The 21,553-nt window shown below is 41.5% G+C and overlaps 1 protein-coding gene across 1 annotated transcript in view; it reads left to right on the forward strand.

Annotated features, from left to right (window-relative positions):
- The window catches only part of cacna1ea (calcium channel, voltage-dependent, R type, alpha 1E subunit a), a 158,228-nt gene that overhangs the window by 96,518 nt on the left and 40,157 nt on the right, over positions 1-21,553 (forward strand). The window contains 11 exon segments of the mRNA XM_079651058.1: positions 6,931-7,749; positions 9,124-9,332; positions 10,974-11,076; positions 11,188-11,317; positions 13,358-13,417; positions 16,269-16,375; positions 17,447-17,458; positions 17,595-17,691; positions 18,882-18,983; positions 18,989-19,041; positions 19,248-19,385. Of these exon segments, the coding sequence (XP_079507184.1) occupies positions 6,931-7,749; positions 9,124-9,332; positions 10,974-11,076; positions 11,188-11,317; positions 13,358-13,417; positions 16,269-16,375; positions 17,447-17,458; positions 17,595-17,691; positions 18,882-18,983; positions 18,989-19,041; positions 19,248-19,385 (1,830 nt within the window).

Genomic DNA, 21,553 nt, shown 5'->3' on the forward strand with positions numbered 1-21,553 from the left:
AGTGTTCAGAGCAGAAGGGAAGCTCTGCAGTCTCCTGTCAGAAAGCATCAGACGGGAATAACACCAGACTCTGAATCAGACTCTGAACTTTAGGGTCAGCTGTGAAACCCCGACTGACCTGACCCCTGTTGACCTCTGAGAAACTTGCATGACAGCATTAAAAGAAAAAGAGATGCAGCATGCGGGAGACTGGTTTCACTTTGAGAACGCATGCATACGATCAGCATGACCAAGGGAAGAAAAACACACCTTACACACATGCCTGCTTTTCAGTACAAGACGTGTACAGTTTTTCTTCCAACCCTCGTCCCAAATGCTGTTGGAATATCGTAAAAGTAATACAGGGCTCAACAATAACGATTGCAAGAAAGCCTGAAATTGTTCCTTATATTCCAGACGGGCATGAGAAATATCTGCGTGTTTGAAGGATCAGAGATGATTGACTTGAGGTCTTGACTTGAGGTCTGTCATTTGTATGCAATCTTAATTTTGTAAAGTAACAAAATATGTAAAAATAAATGTAGTAATATTTTCCCCCAATGTCTCTTGAGTGCAGAAAGTGCGGGACACCGAATAAATGTGAATTCTGAAAAAAAAAGTGAGGATTATTAAAAAGCGAATTTGAGAAAAAAGTCAGAATTTTTAAGGAAAGAAGTCAGAAATGTGAAAAAGTGATAATTTTGAAGAAATCGAGAATATTGAAAAAAGTGATAATTTTGAATACGTGAGAGTTTTGGAAAGAAAGTGATAATTTTGAAAAAAGTGATAATTTTGGGAAAAAAGAGAATATTAAAAAAAAGTGAGCATTTTGAAAAAAAAGTGAGAATTTTGAAAAAAAGTGATAATTAAAAAAAAAGTGATAATTTTGGGGGGAAAGTGAGACTATTTAAAAAAGTGAGCATTTTCAACAAAAAGTGAGAATTTTGAAGAAATCGAGAATATTGAAAAAAAAGTCAGAATTGAAAAAAAAGTACAAACTTCATCCTTTAAAAAAAAGTGAGAATTATGAAAACATTTCAGACTTTTAAGATTTATTTTTGAACTGCTAATAAATAAAAATGACTTGTAAGGGCAAGTTAAATTGGACAGGTGGATTTTTGACGCATTTGACCAATCAGGCGAGTAAAAAAACACATTAATGTTGACCCCTGTAATATCTTGATTCTCTGCACATGCATTCCTTTAGCTCTGTTAGCATGTCTTATGAATGCTGTGTTTGCTCTGAGGAGAGGGCGGTGTGCAGAGCTGCATCCCACTGTGCTGGTTCTGTTTCAAAGGGTTTTTCTAAAATATATTTATCTACTTTTTTCCCGTGTTTGCTGACGGAGCCCATCTCTGTGTTTTTCTACCTGTGCCCATACTGTAGTAACACTGTCTTCCTATCAATGTTGTTCTAACTGTTGATGTTTATTAATGTTGTTTCCAATACTGCTACCATCTCGTTTGTCAATGTGCCGCCTGGCTCCAGTGGAGGCACACAGCAAAGCATCGAGAGACCCTCAAATTCATACTTTATTCACGACAAATGTCTCAACAAGGTGGAAATATAAGGTCGCAACATCAAACATGATCTTATAACTGAATGCTACGGGGGCTGATGGGTGCAAGACGTGCTTCAACGGCCAAAACTCTTCCATACAAAAGCAAAGACAAACAGACTCAAAGACAGTGGCCGTTTCTCAATCACGAGGATGCTTGCTTGGTAGCACATGTCTTCCGAGTCACTTCCTTCAGAAGCTAGGCAAGCATCCTTCCTGGCATTTGGAAAACGAAGAGTGGAACAGGCCAGAGCCCTAGAGAGATAAGGCTAGCAAGTGTACAGGTGTGCGTCCTATGAGAGGCCCCGCCTTACATTTTCCGCCACAGATTTGGGGAAATTGGTCCATGCGCAAAGCATTGTGGGGATTTGAAGGACGCGAAGTCTACCCATGTGCAGCCTCGAAATTACCACCAAACCAAGGACGCGGCCTCGGTGGAATTCCAAGTATGCTGGAGATTGGAACAGTCCTTCGGCGGCACTCGATGACGTAGCATCCTTGAAATATTGGCTTGGAAGCCAGTTTCCTCGAGATTGAGAAACGGCCTGTTTCTTCCCCAGAGCGATCATGAATTATTTCCTGCACTTTATTTTGTTATTATTTTATGTATGTATGAGTGCTGCGTGTCTTTGTTGTATGTTGTCTACTCTGAATGTTTCGACGGCACCTCAAAAGGAGTAACTTTACTCTTCTTGTTGTACTTGTATATTGCCAATAAATGCTTCTAATGTAATTCTAATATTATCACGAGGAGAAACATGCTGCGCTTTCAAAAACAATGCAAATATAAAATCACAAATGTGCCGAAACTAATGCAAATGAAGAAACATCCGCACCAGCTTTGAGTTTCAAGAAAAGCACTCTATAAATAAAATGCATTATTATTATTAACACATACGCAGAGTTTCTAAAAAGCGCTGCATAAATGAAACGCTGCAAATACAAAAAAACAGTTGGAGTGTTTCTCAATGTCAAGGAAGGATGCTCCAGAGCCACTATTTCAAGGATGCTACGTCATCGAGTCCCGCTGAAGGACTGTTCCAATGTCCAGCATGCTTGGAATTCTACCGAGCCCGGCGTACTTCGTAGCGAGACATTTCGAGGCTGCACATGTGTAGACTCTGCGGTCTTAAAATCCCCACAATGCTTTGCGCACGGACCAATTTCCCCAAATCTGTGGTGGAAAATGTAAGGCGGGGCCTTTCATATGACACACACCTGCACACTTGCTCGCCTGATCCACTCTTCGTTTTCCGAATGCCAGGAAGGATTCTTGCCTCGCTTCTCAAGGAAGTGGCTCGGAAGTAGGGGTTTCACAACTACTAATATTTACTAGTCGACACGTTTTTCAAAATAGTAGTCGACTAGTCTTTACGTCATAATAGAGACACACAAAGAGAGGTTTACAACTGTATTTTCTATTGGAACTCATACAGTAACATTAACCACTGCATTTTAATTTGTGTTACATGGCTGAGTAAATAACAAACACTGGACTCACCAAAAATCGACAGCAAAAAACTCTTGTTTACATAAATGCCACGTAAATCCAGTGCGCAACAGCGCATTGCGCAACACTTTATTCGCTGTCCTCCACGATAACGTCCAGCTTTCCATATTTTTGGTTTGAACACCAACGCATCGATATGTGAGGGAAGGAGGCTTGACCGCTTTCGGGTGACAGTGTTGCCTGCCAGGGAAAAAACCCTCTCACTCGGGGTGCTTGTGGCTGGAATAGCCAGGTAGCTCCTCGAAAGAGGGGGAAGCGGTGCACGTTTTCTGCCCACCACTCCAGTGGATTATCCATTGTGGGGATATGCGGTGTCCGCTGGCAGTAATCCCGTAGCTCATCATCCGCATCACTGTTGACCCGTGTTTTCTTGCAGTTCGTTTGCCTTGCAAACGAACAGCACCTCGTTTGCAGCACCTCGTTTACCTCCATTTTTTTCCACGACTAGTCAACTAGGGCCTACAGCGCCGACTAGTGGTAAAGGTAATCGACTAGTCGACTAGTCGATTAGTTGGTGAAACCCCTACTCGGAAGACATGTTCTACCAAGCAAGCGTCCTCGACATTGAGAAACACCCCTTGGTTAACTTTATAATCTCCGAGCTGTGTGCGTCACTTTTTAGTGTCCCCTGGTTTCCGTTGTGTTTTCAAATTGCAGCGATTTTTATATCTGCATAGTTTTTTAAACTGCAGCGTGTTTCTCCTAATGGTCCTAAAATAAAGTGCAGGAAATAATTCATGATGCTCTGGGGAAGAAACTGTCTTTTACCTCATTCACACCAACGCAACTTCGGTTCAAGCTCCGTGCTAGAGCTTTTCAGGTTCAGAACCAGTTCTTTGGTTTAGCTCCGGCTCTTTTCACACTCCGAACCGGCCCTGAAACACCGTTGGTGTGAATGAGGTACATGAGTCTGTTTGTCTTTGCTTTTATATGAAATAGTTTTGGCGGTTGAAGCACGTTTTGAACCTGTCAGCCACCGTAGAATTCAGTTATAATTGTGTTTCCCCTAATGGAAGAGTTTCAGAGCGTTGTAATGGGTTTGCACCTGTCGGCCACCGCAGAATACGATACAAATGATGCATTTTGTAGTCTATTAAAGCACCTTTACCTTTCAACCACATGGCATTATCAGCCTGTAATGAGTTGTGGTGTTTGGGTTTATCTTCACGGATCTTTTGCTGTGTGTCTCCTGTTCTGTTTTGTCTCTGCTCACAAAAGCACTAATGTCTTGTTTTCAACCAATCGCTCATTGATAACACGGATCACACAAGAGTCCTCGCCCCAGTAAGTATCTCTGTCGCTCAGCCTGATTCACATTCTGTCCTGTACCTCCAAACCTCATTTTATTCCACTTTTCTTTCTATCTCTCCCACTGGTTTCGCTCTGCATCTTACTCCTTTTGTTATCACAGTCTCACAACAACTCCTGGCTTGCTTAATTTATCACTTTACATCTCCATCGATCCAGTGATTTGTTATTGTTGATTTGAAACAGCTCCTAAAGTTGAGCATCAGACAAAAGCATTGTTAGCACACGTACTGTGATATTGTTTTCTTTGGTTTTAATTTGCATATTTCATTGTATTTTATCAAATGAAAAAGGAACCTAGAAGAATTTAAATCAGTCGAAACAGATTCAGAAACTTTACTTTGAATCAAATGAGACTTTTGAGGATTCACAGCATGCAAATAAAGATGTTTTCCATAACAATACATAATAAAATATATAAATAAAAGATAAACCAGAGATAAAACCTTCTGTGTATTCAAGGGACAGTTCACCCTAAAATCAAAAGCACATATTTGTCCTCTTCCCTGTCTATTTATCAATATCCACTATTTGGTGTAAATAGCTGATTACGAAATTGGCTAACAAGTGTCTAAATGAGACTACTAAACGTCATCACGCCCAGCATTAGCCTCCTTTAGCTTAGCGGTGGTGACGTGAAGTCCTGTGACCGTGCTGTAGTTCCTTTATAGCCCAACATTAGCCACCTTTAGCTTAGCGGTGGTGACGTGAAGTCATGTGACCGTGCTGTGGTTCCTTTATAGCCCAACATTAGCCTCCTTTAGCTTAGCGGTGGTGACGTGAAGTCATGTGACCGTGCTGTAGTTCCTTTATAGCCCAACATTAGCCACCTTTAGCTTAGCGGTGGTGACGTGAAGTCATGTGACCGTGCTGTAGTTCCTTTATAGCCCAACATTAGCCACCTTTAGCTTAGCGGTGGTGACGTGAAGTCATGTGACCGTGCTGTGGTTCCTTTATAGCCCAACATTAGCCTCCTTTAGCTTAGCGGTGGTGACGTGAAGTCATGTGACCGTGCTGTAGTTCCTTTATAGCCCAACATTAGCCTCCTTTAGCTTAGCGGTGGTGACGTGAAGTCATGTGACCGTGCTGTGGTTCCTTTATAGGCCAACATTAGCCTCCTTTAGCTTAGCGGTGGTGACGTGAAGTCATGTGACCGTGCTGTAGTTCCTTTATAGCCCAACATTAGCCTCCTTTAGCTTAGCGGTGGTGACGTGAAGTCATGTGACCGTGCTGTAGTTCCTTTATAGGCCAACATTAGCCTCCTTTAGCTTAGCGGTGGTGACGTGAAGTCATGTGACCGTGCTGTAGTTCCTTTATAGCCCAACATTAGCCTCCTTTAGCTTAGCGGTGGTGACGTGAAGTCATGTGACCGTGCTGTAGTTCCTTTATAGGCCAACATTAGCCTCCTTTAGCTTAGCGTTGGTGACGTGAAGTCATGTGACCGTGCTGTAGTTCCTTTATAGCCCAACATTAGCCTCCTTTAGCTTAGCGGTGGTGACGTGAAGTCATGTGACCGTGCTGTAGTTCCTTTATAGCCCAACATTAGCCACCTTTAGCTTAGCGGTGGTGACGTGAAGTCATGTGACCGTGCTGTAGTTCCTTTATAGCCCAACATTAGCCACCTTTAGCTTAGCGGTGGTGACGTGAAGTCATGTGGCCGTGCTGTAGTTCCTTTATAGTCCAACATTAGCCTCCTTTAGCTTGGCGGTGGTGACGTGAAGTCATGTGACCGTGCTGTAGTTCCTTTATAGCCCAACATTAGCCACCTTTAGCTTAGCGGTGGTGACGTGAAGTCATGTGACCGTGCTGTAGTTCCTTTATAGCCCAACATTAGCCACCTTTAGCTTAGCGGTGGTGACGTGAAGTCATGTGACCGTGCTGTAGTTCCTTTATAGCCCAACATTAGCCACCTTTAGCTTAGCGGTGGTGACGTGAAGTCATGTGACCGTGCTGTAGTTCTTTTATAGCCCAACATTAGCCACCTTTAGCTTAGCGGTGGTGACGTGAAGTCATGTGACCGTGCTGTAGTTCCTTTATAGCCCAACATTAGCCTCCTTTAGCTTAGCGGTGGTGACGTGAAGTCATGTGACCGTGCTGTAGTTCCTTTATAGCCCAACATTAGCCTCCTTTAGCTTAGCGGTGGTGACGTGAAGTCATGTGACCGTGCTGTGGTTCCTTTATAGGCCAACATTAGCCTCCTTTAGCTTAGCGGTGGTGACGTGAAGTCATGTGACCGTGCTGTAGTTCCTTTATAGCCCAACATTAGCCTCCTTTAGTTTAGCGGTGGTGACGTGAAGTCATGTGACCGTGCTGTAGTTCCTTTATAGCCCAACATTAGCCGCCTTTAGCTTAGCGGTGGTGACGTGAAGTCATGTGACCGTGCTGTGGTTCCTTTATAGCCCAACATTAGCTTTTTACTTCAGAAATTCTATCTAGATTGATAAACAGCCCTAGAGGGGAGAGGAATAATATGTATTTTAAATTTCCGGGTGAACTGTCCATTGTAAATGTGTTGTTAATCATAAAATGTTTATTTTCTCTGATATGTGTTCCTCTTCTTCTTCTTTTTCTCAGTGGTAGCAGGAGGAGGCGGCCCTACCTCTACAGGAAGCGAGCGATCCACCGCAGCCGGCCCACCTACTCCTGCAGTCTGGAGGAGGGTCGTGGCCTCCCTCTCAACCCCTCTCACTGTTTCATGTCCAGGAGGGAGAGGAGGAAGAGGATGACCATGTCGGTGTGGGAGCAGAGGACCAGCCAGCTGAGGAGGCACCGACAGATGTCCAGTCGAGAGATATTGTTCAACAGCCAAAACGAGGAAAAGGACGGAAACCCAAACTCCAACGCTGCCCCTACTGGATGTCCACAGTCACTGCATCGAAAAACCATGGAGAACACACTTTCTGGGAGTTTAAAAAAAGACCCTTTAGCATCGCCGTCCAAAAACCCTGCTTCAAACTCCTCTGTGTCTCTGGACATGCCTTTGGATGCCACTCCTTCTACTGATAATCCCCCTTCTGAGGCACCTATTGCTAAACCTGAATCTGAAGCTGAATCTGTAACTGAGAGTGAAAAACTCACAGTCAATCCGACTCACAGCGAGCACCGGAGTCCCAGATTAAACGGCGAGCGACAACACAGAGCGGTGAAGAAGTTCAGACCTCCTGAAAACCTGGATTTGTTGACCCCCGAAATGGGAGGTCACGGAGGGGTCAAGGGTCGCAGGGGGAGGCATCACGGAGAGAATAAGAGTCAGGCGTCATCACCCGGGAACGGAAGCCAAACGGGGAGTCGATCGGCCAGCAGAGAGAGGAGGAAACATCCGGAGAGAGTGGAGGAGAAGGAGGTGGAGACCAAAATGGAGGAAAAAGAAGAGTGCAAACCTGAGGAGAGCAGGTGAGAGGATAGAATCAAATATATCTTTATTGACATCATACGAAATGTCTTTGGCAACTCTCACTGCATTAAAAAATAGACACAATACATAAATAAGAGTGGTAAAAGCAGAGGTAGTAGCGGTGACAGTGCAACGAGATAACATTCAATGTCAATGTGCATATTTACACTCCAGTCTAAATATATATTAGTAAATAGTTTCATTAATTTTAGGGTGAAGACTTTGTGAGTGTTAAGGTTAGGGTTAGCATAAGTCTCCAGGAAGTGTGTGTGTGTGTGTGTGTGTGTGTGTGTGTGTGTGTGTGTGTGTGTGTGTGTGTGTGTGTGTGTGTGTGTGTGTGTGTGTGTGTGTGTGTGTGTGTGTGTGTGTGTGTGTGTGTGTGTGTGTGTGTGTGTGTGTGTGTGTGTGTGTGTGTGTGTGTGTGTGTGTGTGTGTGTGTGTGTGTGTGTGTGTGTGTGTGTGTGTGTGTGTGTGTGTGTTATTTGGGGTTTTTAGAATTGCTAAACACGTTAAATGAAAGTCAAGAAAGAAAGGAATGTTTGAAGAAGAGATCCAAATTCCAAGTTGTTTTATTTACATTTGTAACATCCTTATATACAGACTCCTACATTAATATCCTTTACAACACACAATACAATTGTAGAAAAAATGGAAAATATTCAATTTGCAAGTTCCTCCGTTCAGATTTATCTACGGGACGTCACATTTATGTTCACTGCCATTGACTTAAAATTACCTCGGGATCTAAAAGAATTATACAAGACTTTAAAATAGATTTAATCACAGGACTTCGGGAATACCCAAGAGAAAGTTACAGTCCAAGGTTAAGAGAATAACAAAGATATATTCACACAGGTCGTCGAATGGTAATTGGAATACAATTTAGCATTTGTGGGTTAAAATGAAACCGTAAGAGTTATTATGTAGATCCTCCTTTAATGAATGAATCCATGTTCAAGCATCAATTTTCATTTGTTCCGTTCATGGTACGCACAACTTAATGTATGACAATTATTTACAAAACATGTCTCTATAAACACACCGTACCCGAAAAGGAGCAGGGAGAAGAAAATAATCTGATAGGACCTGCCCCTTTCTCCAACAAAAATATAAATAGATGATCTGTCCTTCATATTTTCTTATTCACAGCCAATCATAACGGTATCGTAGGAAAATAAGAGAAACACAAAAACGTCCAAAAAATACTTAGTTCCCATTTGACAGTTAACGGAAAGAAACAAAATAAAAATACAATGATAGTGGTTCCTGTAGCTTTTGGACTATACAACCACCAATTAACAGCACCGACCCAAGTGTTATAATATCACTGTCCTTATGTCTGTATCTTAAATAGTTTCTCTCTGTATTTCCAGTCTGGGTGAAGTAGAACACACTGACCCACAGGAGAGTCAGATCCACATCGGGGACACGGAGGAAACTCCTCAGAAATCAGATCCAGATCCTCCCGTCGTCCCAGAGAAAAACGAAGAAGAGACTGAGAAGGAGAAATGTCCGCTTAGCTCCAGTGTGATCATCGAGGTTCCCAACGCTCAGTCCTGCCTGGAGCTCTCCACCATCACAGGTACCAGTATGTAGTGTCTCTTCTTTAAAGAGTCCTCTCCTGCTGATGTTCAGGTGTATATCAGTATGTAGTGTCTCTACTTTAAAGAGTCCTCTCCTGCTGATGTTCAGGTGTATATCAGTATGTAGTGTCTCTACTTTAAAGAGTCCTCTCCTGCTGATGTTCAGGTGTATATCAGTATGTAGTGTCTCTACTTTAAAGAGTCCTCTCCTGCTGATGTTCAGGTGTATATCAGTATGTAGTGTCTCTACTTTAAAGAGTCCTCTCCAGCTGATGTTCAGGTGTATATCAGTATGTAGTGTCTCTGCTTTAAAGAGTCCTCTCCTGCTGATGTTCAGGTGTATATCAGTATGTAGTGTCTCTGCTTTAAAGAGTCCTCTCCTGCTGATGTTCAGGTGTATATCAGCATGTAGTGTCTCTACTTTAAAGAGTCCTCTCCTGCTGATGTGCAGGTGTATATCAGTATCTAGTGTCTCTACTTTAAAGAGTCCTCTCCTGCTGATGTTCAGGTGTATATCAGTATGTAGTGTCTCTACTTTAAAGAGTCCTCTCCTGCTGATGTTCAGGCGTATATCAGTATGTAGTGTCTCTACTTTAAAGAGTCCTCTCCTGCTGATGTTCAGGTGTATATCAGTATGTAGTGTCTGTACTTTAAAGAGTCCTCTCCTGCTGATGTTCAGGTGTATATCAGTATGTAGTGTCTCTACTTTAAAGAGTCCTCTCCTGCTGATGTTCAGGCGTATATCAGTATGTAGTGTCTCTACTTTAAAGAGTCCTCTCCTGCTGATGTTCAGGTGTATATCAGTATGTAGTGTCTCTACTTTAAAGAGTCCTCTCCTGCTGATGTTCAGGTGTATATCAGTATGTAGTGTCTCTACTTTAAAGAGTCCTCTGCTGCTGATGTTCAGGTGTATATCAGTATGTAGTGTCTCTACTTTAAAGAGTCCTCTCCTGCTGATATTCAGGTGTATATCAGTATGTAGTGTCTCTACTTTAAAGAGTCCTCTCCTGCTGATGTTCAAGTGTATATCAGTATGTAGTGTCTCTACTTTAAAGAGTCCTCTCCTGCTGATGTTCAGGTGTATATCAGTATGTAGTGTTTCTACTTTAAAGAGTCCTCTCCTGCTGATGTTCAGGTGTATATCAGTATGTAGTGTCTCTACTTTAAAGAGTCCTCTCCTGCTGATGTTCAGGTGTATATCAGTATGTTCTTCTCTACTTTAAAGAGTCCTCTCCTGCTGATGTTCAGGTGTATATCAGTATGTAGTGTCTCTACTTTAAAGAGTCCTCTCCTGCTGATGTTCAGGTGTATATCAGTATGTTCTTCTCTACTTTAAAGAGTCCTCTCCTGCTGATGTTCAGGTGTATATCAGTATGTTCTTCTCTACTTTAAAGAGTCCTCTCCTGCTGATGTTCAGGTGTATATCAGTGTGTAGTGTCTCTACTTTAAAGAGTCCTCTCCTGCTGATGTTCAGGTGTATATCAGTATGTAGTGTCTCTACTTTAAAGAGTCCTCCCCTGCTGATGTTCGGGTGTATATCAGTATTGTTCTTTTAAGTGTAGGCCTATGGAGAAAAGTATCTTTTCACTGTACCACCTCCTCCTCACCTCCTTGCCCCCCCCCCCCTGATCTTCCTCCAGTGAAGAGGAAGGACCCTGACTGTAAATCAGAGAAGGAGGAGGAAGAGGAGTCGAAGCCGGCTGTGACTCCAGACAGCATGTTCATCTTCAAACCTGACAACCCGTACGTTTATCCACGGGTACACACTTATAACACCAAGGGAATACGAATGATTATAGTCCACATAGAACATGTATACCCCCCCCCCCCCCCCCCCCCCTCTTGTCTCCACAGGGTGCGTCGGGTCTGTCACTACGTGGTGAATCTGCGTTACTTTGAGACGTGCATCCTGCTGGTGATAGCAGCTAGCAGCATAGCATTAGCTGCTGAAGACCCTGTAGCCACCTCCTCCAACTGGAACAAGGTGTGTGTGTGTGTGTGTGTGTGTGTGTGTGTGTGTGTGTGTGTGTGTGTGTGTGTGTGTGTGTGTGTGTGTGTGTGTGTGTGTGTGTGTGTGTGTGTGTGTGTGTGTGTGTGTGTGTGTGTGTGTGTGTGTGTGTGTGTGTGTGTGTGTGTGTGTGTGTGTGTGTGTGTGTGTGTGTGTGTGTGTGTGTGTGTGTGTGTGTGTGTGTGTGTGTGTGTGTGTGTGTGTGTGTGTGAGAAAATGTCTGCTTTACCAGCGCTCCCAAACCTTTTTTGCGCCACAAACTAGTTTCATGTAACACAATATTCTCAAGGACTGGCCTTCACAGTATGGGGGGATACAGGGTTGAAGTGCTGCCGTGACGCCGCTCTGGCACTTTTCCATCATTTGCAAACACAACGCCTTCCACATGCACCGTGTGTGTGCTCAAATCAAGTTTTGTAGACGTAGAAGCCACTTACAGCTGTGTCCTTAGTAGAAAGTAGTTTAATTTCAAGTGAAGTGATGACAAACACCCAATCCAATTCGGAATATATCTGTCCTGTCCTCCGTAAGCATCAGGCTTCAGTCTACATTTTATGAACTCTGCTGCTGAAATATCATGATCAAAATATCTTCTTGAAACGAGTACTGTTGTACGAGAGACAAATAAAAGGCCATCAAACACGGAGCTCAGCAGAGAGAAGTGTCCCGTGACTGAGACGAGCATCTCGATCCATGGCAGGGGTGTCCAAACTACGGTCCGGGGGCCAAATGCGGCCCGCGGACCATTTTGAATCGGCCCTCAGCAAATTCAAAAAGTATAATGGAATACGGCCCACTAATGAAACTTGTGCTTGTCTTATATTGTACTTCTTAAATGTAGAAATATATCACACAGTAGTATTCACCTATACGCCCACTTTTCAAATAAATTCAGTCAATTAAAGTTGGAAACATTTTCTAACATATCTTAGTTGATGAGAAATAAGCCCATTGACTTATTTCCATAACAAGCTTGAAATACACCCTTCATAATTCTCCTTATTATAATCACTCTGAGGGATGAGCTGCCAACACTCACAAGCATCACGTACCTACATTTGATTGATTTAGCTAACTTATAACTGAACTTATGAGGCGATATACCTCGAGTGAGCAGCCCAGCCCTTCGTATATTTTCCTGTATGTGGCCCTCTGTGAAAAAGGTTTGGACCCCCCATATCTACGGTGTTGACATGTGTCCAGAGACGCAGACGCACAGATGGATATATTCGGTCATTTTTTTAAATAAAACATCGTTCAGACTGATAATCATTGGGGACCACTGTGCGATACGATTTGTTTATCTGTGCCTTGGGTCTCATAGCTTTATCACTAAGTAGCTTCAAACATTTCCTTAAATTGTTTTGCGAAAGGACTCTAACGGCCCGTCCACACTACAGCTTCAAAAAAAGCTTGCCGGCGGGCGTGTCTGAAGCTCGACCAACGACCAATCACATGAATCTCCCGCCCCTGACACACAAGCAGCGGTTTGATTGGCTAGAGCTCGTACTGGCATATGATTTGATTGGCTGACGCTTCCACCGAAAGCTTCAGAAGATTCAAAAGTTGAACATTGCTCAACTTTTGCTGAAACGCCAGGAAAGCTCCGCTCTGCTACCCACAATTCAGTTCGGCGAAAAGCGAGGCAACGTGACGTCACCCCATTCAAAGTGAATGGGCAGACGCGTTGGAAACCGTTTTTGAAGCTGTCGAAGCTGAAGTGTGGACGGGCCGTTATGTGACTTGATGGGGGTGCAGTAACAATCACTAAAGCATGAAGACATTTCCGTATTAGACGAACTGAACCTGGAGGAAGTATCTGGTGTTTCCATATAGAGGAGAATATTTTATATTAAAGCTTAAAAGGAGATCCTTGAAAGCTCCACATGTCTTGATATCGAATCATCCACTTGAGGAACTTCACCTTATGTGAAATAAACGTTGTTATGATCTGCTTTATGCTACAGGAATCTGCTTTTCTTGTATATTTCTTTTTACTGTCTTTTTTCTTTTTAGGTTCTGCGGTATTTTGATTACGTGTTCACGGGAGTCTTCACGTTCGAGATGATTATAAAGGTGAGCGACTCAGTGAAGAAGAAGGTGATTTGATGAAAGAAATGGTGGTGACAAATATACAGTAGATGTTTCTTTATTTAGCAACCATTTTCAAGGTGGGGACATAAACGTTGCAACAAAACGAGGAACGAAAAGTCGATTTGGGCATTCCTGTTTAAGTTATTCAACATCTAGAGAAGTTTGAAGATTAGACAACTAAGTCTGATTACAAAGGAATAAGAAGCGGTGATGTTTGGCACATCATTCACGACTGTTTTGACCCATTAAAAGAAGCGTTGTGTCTTTCCAAGCCCTCAAATCCAGTTGTATTTATCTATACGTTGGATCCAAATAATTTAAATAAGTGCCAAAGAGCTCATATTAAGATGATGAACAGTTTACTTCTTTCTAACTTTCCTACAAACTTCCCCAGCTGTCGAAGCCAGGTTTATAATTCTGTTTTGTTGACATACTGTAGAGGTTTATGTGGGGGAAACTTCTGAATCAATAGGAGTCAGGACTCAGAGACACACGAGGAGAGCTGGAGCTTTGATGGCAAACACTGACGGTTTATTTGGAGTTACGGCCGGAGACATGTCACACACGGTTGGGATGCCAAAATCAATCCTGAAGAGCCCGCCTGCAGCTCCAGGTTTTAACTACACTGAACAAAAATATAAACGCAACACTTTTTTTTTTGCTCCCATTTTTCATGAGATGAACTCAAAGATCTAAAACATTTTCTTTATACACAAAATAACAATTTCTCTCAAATATTGTTCACAAATCTGAAAAAATGTGTGATAGTGAGCACTTCTCCTTTGACGAGATAATCAATCCCACCTCACAGGTGTGGCATATCAAGATGCTGATTAGACAGCATGATTATTGCACAGGTGTGCCTTAGGCTGGCCACAATAAAAGGCCACTCTGAAACGTGCAGTTTTGCTTTATTGGGGGGGTCTGGGGGGGTCCGAAAACCCTAGGGTTAAACCCTAACCCTAACATGTCACCCATTGAGCGTGTCTGGGATGCTCTTGATCGGCGTATACGACAGCGTGTTCCAGTTCCTGCCAATATCCAGCAACTTGGCACAGCCATTGAAGAGGACCAACAGTCTACAGGCCACAATCAACAACCTGATCAACTCTATGCCAAGGAGATGTGTTGCACTGCGTGAGGCAAATGGTGGTCACACCTGATACTGACTGGCTTTCGGACCCCCCCAGACCCCCCCAATAAAGGTTAGGGTTAGGGTTAGGGTAATGTTGTGAATCGAGTGGCCTGTGTTCGTCGTCCATAACATACGCCTGCCCATACCATAACCCCACCACCACCATGGACCACTCGATTCACAACATTACCCTAACCCTAATCCTAACCCTAACCCTACCCCTCACACCAGATACTGACTGGTTTTCGGACCCCCCCCAGACCCCCCCAATAAAGCAAAACTGCACGTTTCAGAGTGGCCTTTTATTGTGGCCAGCCTAAGGCACACCTGTGCAATAATCATGCTGTCTAATCAGCATCTTGATATGCCACCTGTGAGGTGGGATGGATTATCTCGGCAAAGGAGAAGTGCTCACTATCACAGATTTGTTCAGATTTGTGAACAATATTTGAGAGAAATTGTTATTTTGTGTATGTAGAAAATGTTTTAGATCTTTGAGTTCATCTCATGAAGAATGGGAGCAAAAACAAAAGTGTTGCGTTTATGTTTTTGTTCAGTGTAGTTCAGAGTGTAATAATCTACATTCTTCAATAGATAGACCAAACAGCTGAGGACACTGGATCACAGTTGTTGTCTCTTACGGCTCGGGGTCATCTACACCCCGGGAAGGATGTGTTCCAGGTGTCCCACAACAACATGTATACAGAATTATCCCCTGACAGTTTTAAAAATGTGTTCCACAATAAGTTTATTTACATTTTTAACATCCTTATATACAGACTTTTACATGAATATAAAGTATAACACACCATAAAATAGTTGTATGAATAAAAACATAGAAAACATTCAAATCAAGAAGTCTCCTCCTGTTTCAATCAAAGGTAAACAATACATGTATTTATTACAGAACATACTGATTAATGTACGAAGAAGAAGAAAGACCTACAAGCTTGTGTGATGGAAACTTCTGAAGCAATGGAGACGAAACTCAGAGACACAGGGAGAGCTGGAGCTTGATGTTATGAAGTTATGAAGTTAATTACGGTTTATATATCAGCCGGAGAATTGACAAGACATGTGCTGCAGACATGAGGTGACAGCGGTTGCTCGATTAGTGCAGACATGAGGTGACAGCGGTTGCTCGATTAGTGCAGACATGAGGTGACAGCGGTTGCTCGATTAGTGCAGACATGAGGTGACAGCGGTTGCTCGATTAGTGCAGACATGAGGTGACAGCGGTTGCTCGATTAGTGCAGACATGAGGTGACAGCGGTTGCTCGATTAGTGCAGAAATGAGGTGACAGTGGTTGCTCGATTAGTGCAGACATGAGGTGACAGCGGTTGCTCGATTAGTGCAGACATGAGGTGACAGCGGTTGCTCGATTAGTAAGTTTAAACTTAAACTTACTAATTCTGAAGATCTCTTCCGTAGTCGGAGGTTTGAACTAGTTCAGAGAGCATGATCAACCTTCTTCATTAACAAGGGCACTAAATGTAACTTAAACTGTCGTCCATGGCCCAAGAATGTACGCCTGTGGGACCTATACACCGATAAGAAGCGATAGACTGGGTTCATGGTTAGATACCTCAGCAAAATATTCCCCTTCAGCTTGGATCTGCGTTATTCCCGGAGATGTATGATTCCCTCGCACGCTGCGGGAAGACTTTTCTTAATTCCTAATCCTGTGTTTTCCTCAGATGATCGACCAGGGTCTTCTCCTCCACGACGGCTCGTACTTCAGAGACCTGTGGAACGTTCTGGACTTCATCGTGGTGGTGGGAGCGCTGGTGGCCTTCGCCCTCTCGTCAGTCACAGCTTTTAATATGAATACTAATCCATAATGCATTGACCATAAGTCTGAACATCAGGGTGTCTTTAAATCATTCTGCTGTTTCCCTACATGCTTAAATCCACGGGAAATGTTGTTTGACTTCATGCAGACATCTCGTCCATCTTGCTTCTTACTCTATGGGTGTTTCTCAATGTCGAGGACGCTTCCTTGGTAGGACACGTCCTTCCGAGTCAGTTGCTTCAGAAGCGAGGCAAGAATCCTTCCTAGCCTCCGAAAACGAAGAATTGTGGAACAGGCTAACAGGTGTGCGTCATATGTGAAGTGTGATTTGGAAAATTGGTCCGTGCGCAAAGCATTGTGGGGATTTTAAGACCTCGGAGTCTACACATGTGCAGCCACGGAATTTCCCGCAACAAAGTACGCCGGCCTCGGTAGAATTCCAAGCATTCTGGACATTGGAACAGTCCTTCGGCGGCACTGGATGACGTAGTATCCTTGAAATAGTGGCTCTGGAGCATCCTTCCTCGACATTGAGAAACACCCTATATGTGTGTTAATTCTACGGTGGCCCTGAAGGTCAAAACACAACGACAATTTCATTAAAAAACACAAGAAAGTTGACTAAAATACTTTAAAAACACGTGATATTTTTGCCAGACACAAAAAATAAAACCTGAAACAGTAATCATGTTTACTCAAAAACATCTGGGTATTTTTTTAATTGATCTTTTTGTATTATTTAGTTGTTTTGCGGTTTTTAAAACCCGTGTTGGTGTTTCCTTGAAATAGTTTTGAACATTTTAAAATGTGTTTTTTTATTTTAGTATTTATATTTCAGTTTTTTGTGTATATTTTGGATACATTTAAATACACACACATTTTTTGTTTTTTTGGATAAATATATTTTGTGTTTTTTGCAATGTTTGGCTTTTTAAAAGAAATGTCTTTAAACTGTTTGTGTGATTTGACGTCTTTGACCTCAATATAATGATTTTCTTTTTCAAAATGTTGACTTTCTTCTAAAAACGTTCTCTTGTGTTTTTCTACATGTTATCGTGATGCCTCTGTGGGATTGACCACCAGCAATGTGATGGGGTAAAACAAACAAAAACTCTTCCTCTCTTTGAACAAATACTCTAAACGTGTGTAACATAAGTAGAACATGCTGTGAATAAGATAGAAAAGAAGTTACGAGTTTCTAAAATGATGATATTGTGGTCTTTATGTGCAGAAGTAACAAAGGACGGGACATAAAGACCATCAAATCTCTGAGAGTTCTGCGAGTCCTCCGACCGCTGAAGACAATCAAGAGACTTCCCAAACTCAAGGTCAGAGTCCTTCTTTATGTCATTCTCACAGAAAGCCACGTGGGTTTTAGCTACGGAAATCTATAGCCAGAAGCTCCCGGGCGTGCTGCCAAGGAAGCGCAGTGTGGCTGATGTGAGGATACCAAACAACAGTAACTGTATTCCCAGACAGTTTCATAAAACAATCTGATTTCCTTCAAATGTTTCTAAATATTGGGGGTTACCGGCTGGATTACAATGTTAGTAAAAACTAAAAAGAGAATATTGGATTTGTTGTAAAAGGATCAGAAAGCTTCGAAAGCTTTTTTCTAAAAACATTCTCATTAAAATAATTTTAAATCGGACTTTTATCTCAAAATTCTGTAATTGTTCAAAACATTCTAACTTTTATTAAAAATCCTTATTTGTTTTCAAAAAAACTCACTACTTTCGCAAAATTCGGACTTTTTTTCAACACGCATTTTAAAAGGTTTTTCGCCTGCCGTCTGTCTGCAGACTTGTCAAAGCATTAATTCATGGTTTTTACTAAACGGTATCAGTATGTTGTTACTTCGGCATCATTTAGAAACGTGTATTACAATTTAATCACGGTAAAATGTGTTCATTTTGTTGTAGTTGTAGCTCCCGAGCCAGCGCGTCTTGTTTGAATGATGCGAGTAAACACAGCTGGCAGCAGCGGTGAAACTCGAGCGATTAGAGCGAAGTCGCGTCCGGTGTGAACGCAGCATTACATCGACCCCTGATAGATCTCGCGAGAATGTGTATAAATATAGATACATTTTCATAACAAAACAATGGGGTTGCTATAGCAATGGTAAATCATTGTTAATCATTATTGTGAGGAATAATTAACATTAACATGTGATCAGACAGTCCTTCACATACAGTAAATTAATATCTGATTATTATTAATAATAATATTATCATTAAAGGTGAACCGTGCAATTATGTTATTCAGGAAGTTTGTATCAAACAAGTAGCCCTTCGTATTACTCAGTACCCTTGAAGTAGCCCTCGGTGACAGAAAGGTTGGTGACCCCTGCTGTAAGGGAACGTAACACAGGGGATCTGGTGATAATGCAGTCTCTGCTTGGTTCTGCTTCTTTCAGCTGTAGTCTGTGCTCATGGGTTTCAGTGTACAGACTGACATGCTTCATTCATGCAGATCTCTCTCCCTCACCACGTGGTTTGATTTCCTCCTCCTCCTGCAGGCGGTGTTCGACTGCGTCGTGACGTCTCTGAAGAACGTCTTCAACATCCTCATCGTTTACAAACTGTTTATGTTTATCTTCGCTGTCATCGCCGTGCAGCTTTTCAAGGGAAGTTCTTCTTCTGCAGCGACAGCTCCAAGGACACGGAGAAGGACTGCCAGTAAATTATTCATTCATTTATTATCATTTTCTTCAGCGTACTTATTCATTTATTTCATTATTTACTTCATTTGCCTTTTTTTTTATTTGTTTCCATTTGTTTTGCATTTCTGAATTTTTCTTTTTGTTCTAATCTTTTGATACTTTTTTCTCTTCTCCCTCCTCCCCCTCTTCCTCATCCTCCTCCTCTTCCTCTTCCTCCTTTAGGGGTTTCTACATAGACTATGCGAAGGATAAGAAGGAGGTGAAGAGGAGGGAGTGGAGACGTCATGAGTTCCATTATGATAATGTGATCTGGGCTCTCCTGACTCTCTTCACTGTGTCCACGGGGGAAGGCTGGCCGCAGTGAGTCCCTGCAGACTGTGTGTTGGTGTACGGTGGCCCTGAAGGTCAAAACACAACGACTAGTTAACAAAACAACAAGATTTACTAAAATACTTACGAGCTTTTTACACATGACATTTCGCCGAACACACAAAAACATTGGGTATTTTTTCAATGGTTTTAAAACCTGTTTTTTTTGCTCAAAATTCTGACAAAAGAAAATCACTTTAAAAAATAGAAAAAATGTGTCTTTTAAAAATAAATCAATTTTTTTTTAATTTCATTCTTTCTGACTTATTTTCAAAGAAAGATTTTTTTCAAATTGTTGATTTGCTATTTTAAATTAAATTAAATTCTGACTATTTTCAAAATATATATAGATATATTTGTATTCTTACTTTTTTTCACATTCCAGATTATTTTGAAAATTCTCATTTTATAAAAAAAAATGTTTTTTAACTTTTTTGCAAATTGTTGTTGTGTTTTGACGATTATGACCTCCAAATAATCCTGACATATAATCCTCATCCGGACCCTTCAACAGAAGTTTCCCCGTACATCATTTCCCATTCTCACAGCTCTCATTAAATGAATGCACATTATAACATTATTAACTTTGGGCGTGATCTTACGTAATGCTCAAATCCTTCTTTGATGAAGGACATATTAAGAATATGATCAACTTAACTCAAGGTTTTGCCCCGTCGTTATTCCAAAATAGGATTAATCCAGTATTTCTCTGACAGTGCTTCTGGGTTTCTATCCTCCCATCCCTCGCTAATTGACAGCTTCTGTGGGAATTAAATAGCTAATTGACTTTTGATCTCCACCCCAGTAAACAAACTATTCATCGCTGCAAAAGTACACACTGAAAAACTGAAAAGTTGACATTAAGTTATGTTCAATTTACTACTACTACTGATAATAATAATAATAATAATAATAATAATAATAATAATAATGCATGTCATATATAAAGAGCCTTTCTTGGTGCTCAATACGCAAGTAAAGAAGAAAAATAACAACAATTTGTTGACATAATACATCTAATTAAAGTCAACGGTTCAGTTTTTCTCAGTGTGTGAAAGTCTACACTTGTTCATGAATTGAATCGGCATTACTTTGTGTGTGTGTTACAGTAAAATGAGTCCTCTTCTCGAGCTGTTAAAGCTTTTTTTATCAGTTTCTAGAGCTCTTATCAGCATTAGCATCCGTTAGCATTAGTTAGCATCAGTAGGTGGGAAGTAGTGGAGTACAAATACTTTGTTACTGTACTTAAGTACATTGTTCTGGTATCAGTACTTTACTCCACTACTTATTTTTCTGACGACTTTTTACTTTGATTTCTTACATTTTGAACCCAAATACCTGTACTTTCTACTTCTTACATGTTGAACACAAATACCTGTACTTTCTACTTCTTACATGTTGAACTCAAATACCTGTACTTTCTACTTCTTACATGTTGAACACAAATACCTGTACTTTCTACTTCTTACATTTTGAACACAAATACCTGTACTTTCTACTTCTTACATGTTGAACTCAAATACCTGTACTTTCTACTTCTTACATTTTGAACACAAATACCTGTACTTTCTACTTCTTACATGTTGAACTCAAATACCTGTACTTTCTACTTCTTACATGTTGAACACAAATACCTGTACTTTCTACTTCTTACATGTTGAACACAAATACCTGTACTTTCTACTTCTCTCATGTTGAACTCAAATACCTGTACTTTCTACTTCTTACATGTTGAACCCAAATACCTATACTTTCTACTTCTTACATGTTGAACTCAAATACCTGTACTTTCTACTTCTCACATGTTGAACACAAATACCTGTACTTTCTACTTCTTACATGTTGAACTCAAATACCTGTACTTTCTACTTCTTACATGTTGAACTCAAATACCTGTACTTTCTACTTCTCACATTTCCCAAACAGGCTGGTTCCTTTAGTCTGAATGTGTGTTTGGTGGCGTGATCATTATTATTTAGTCATATTGAGTCATTGCGTGCCTATTGATTTGAACACGATCCGTGTATCCATCATTTCCTGGTCTTCTCTAAAGAAGAGGGACCAATGGAAACGTTGTCATGTTGCCGTTGGTCACCATGGAAACATTCATTAGCTAACAATGACATTATTGTTCTATTAATATAAAGGGAGGTCAGGTA

This window comes from Notothenia rossii, assembly GCF_949606895.1.
Source record: "Notothenia rossii genome assembly, chromosome: 1".
Classification (NCBI taxonomy): domain Eukaryota; kingdom Metazoa; phylum Chordata; class Actinopteri; order Perciformes; family Nototheniidae; genus Notothenia; species Notothenia rossii.